The sequence below is a fragment of the Pteropus alecto genome, unplaced genomic scaffold (assembly GCF_000325575.1).
Source record: "Pteropus alecto unplaced genomic scaffold, ASM32557v1 scaffold67, whole genome shotgun sequence".
NCBI classification, from domain to species: domain Eukaryota; kingdom Metazoa; phylum Chordata; class Mammalia; order Chiroptera; family Pteropodidae; genus Pteropus; species Pteropus alecto.
In genome coordinates this window covers 8,677,824-8,678,853 of record NW_006441061.1, presented here as the reverse complement: position 1 = coordinate 8,678,853, position 1,030 = coordinate 8,677,824, and the positions used below count along the sequence as shown (strand labels likewise).

General features: G+C 64.8%; 1 protein-coding gene across 1 annotated transcript in view; it reads right to left on the bottom strand.

Annotated features, from left to right (window-relative positions):
• MYMK (myomaker, myoblast fusion factor) overlaps positions 1-785 on the bottom strand; it is a 7,986-nt gene extending 7,201 nt beyond the window's left edge. Inside the window, exon 1 of the mRNA XM_006918099.1 lies at positions 551-785. Within this exon, the coding sequence (XP_006918161.1) occupies positions 551-685 (135 nt within the window). The 5' untranslated portion in view covers positions 686-785. The remainder of the gene's footprint in view (positions 1-550) is intronic.
• Between the last annotated feature and the right edge of the window lie 245 nt (positions 786-1,030).

Genomic DNA, 1,030 nt, shown 5'->3' with positions numbered 1-1,030 from the left:
CAGAGAGAGAGAGAGACAGAGAGAGAGAGACACAGGGGGGCCCCAGGCAGGAGCGACGGAGGCTGCGAGCCGGCCCTTCCTGCGCGGGGCGGCTCCGGGATTCTGAGATGAGTCGCCCGAGCCCTGACGCCCCAGCTCCCCCCCTCCTGGTCTCTGGCTCTTTATCTGGCGTCTGATTCCCCTTCCTGGGCCTGGCTCCCTGGCTCCTCCCTGCTCGGCCACCTTATTCTTACGGCTGGGAGAGGTGGGGGGCGGGAGGGGAAGCTGGAGCCCCTGTGGCCTTGAAGAGTGGGCCAGGGGCAAGGGACAGGGTGGCCTGGAAGAGCCTGTGCTCAGCAGGCTGTCCTCGTCAGTCTCAGAGCAACTTCCCGGCACCAGGGGGGAAACCGAGGCCCAGAGCGGAGGAGGGGCACCTCCGACCCTCTCTCTGGATCTCCGGGCTCGTTCTTTCGCCTCCGAATCACGGAATCCAGGGAAGGAGCGGGAGGGTGGCCTCTCTGCTCCGCGTGTGGGCGAATGGCCCCGCCCCCACCCCGGGGCGCAGACTCACCGCCACGAAGAACATGGTGAAGAGGTAGACCATGGCCTCCATGTGGAACCGCCTCTTGGCGGCGACGCTGACGGTGGGGAGGAAAGCCAGGCTGCTGAGCGTTGGCAGGAGGAGTTTGGCCACCAGCGTCCCCATGGGCAGGGGAGGAAGGCCCTGGCTGGGGAGGAGGCGGGGGCGCAGGCCTCCTGGGTCTCCGGGGCAGGCAAATCCGAAGGGACAAGGCCCGCTCCCTTCAGCAGGGGCTCCGGTGGCAGCTGGGGCCCAAATGCCCCGGCGGGAGGCAGGGATACAGTGCACACGTCCTAGCAGCACATGGAGAGGGCCCGACAGCTGATGAGCCACGTGATCAGCACTAGTCTCTGTGTCTCTTCTTCTTTCTTTCTTTTTTTTTTTTCAGAGGCCAGAGTCGTTGATCCAAGGAGACCATACGTCTCTTCTCTGAGGCAACGACCTTGGAGAAAAGTCCCCACAGGTACGATC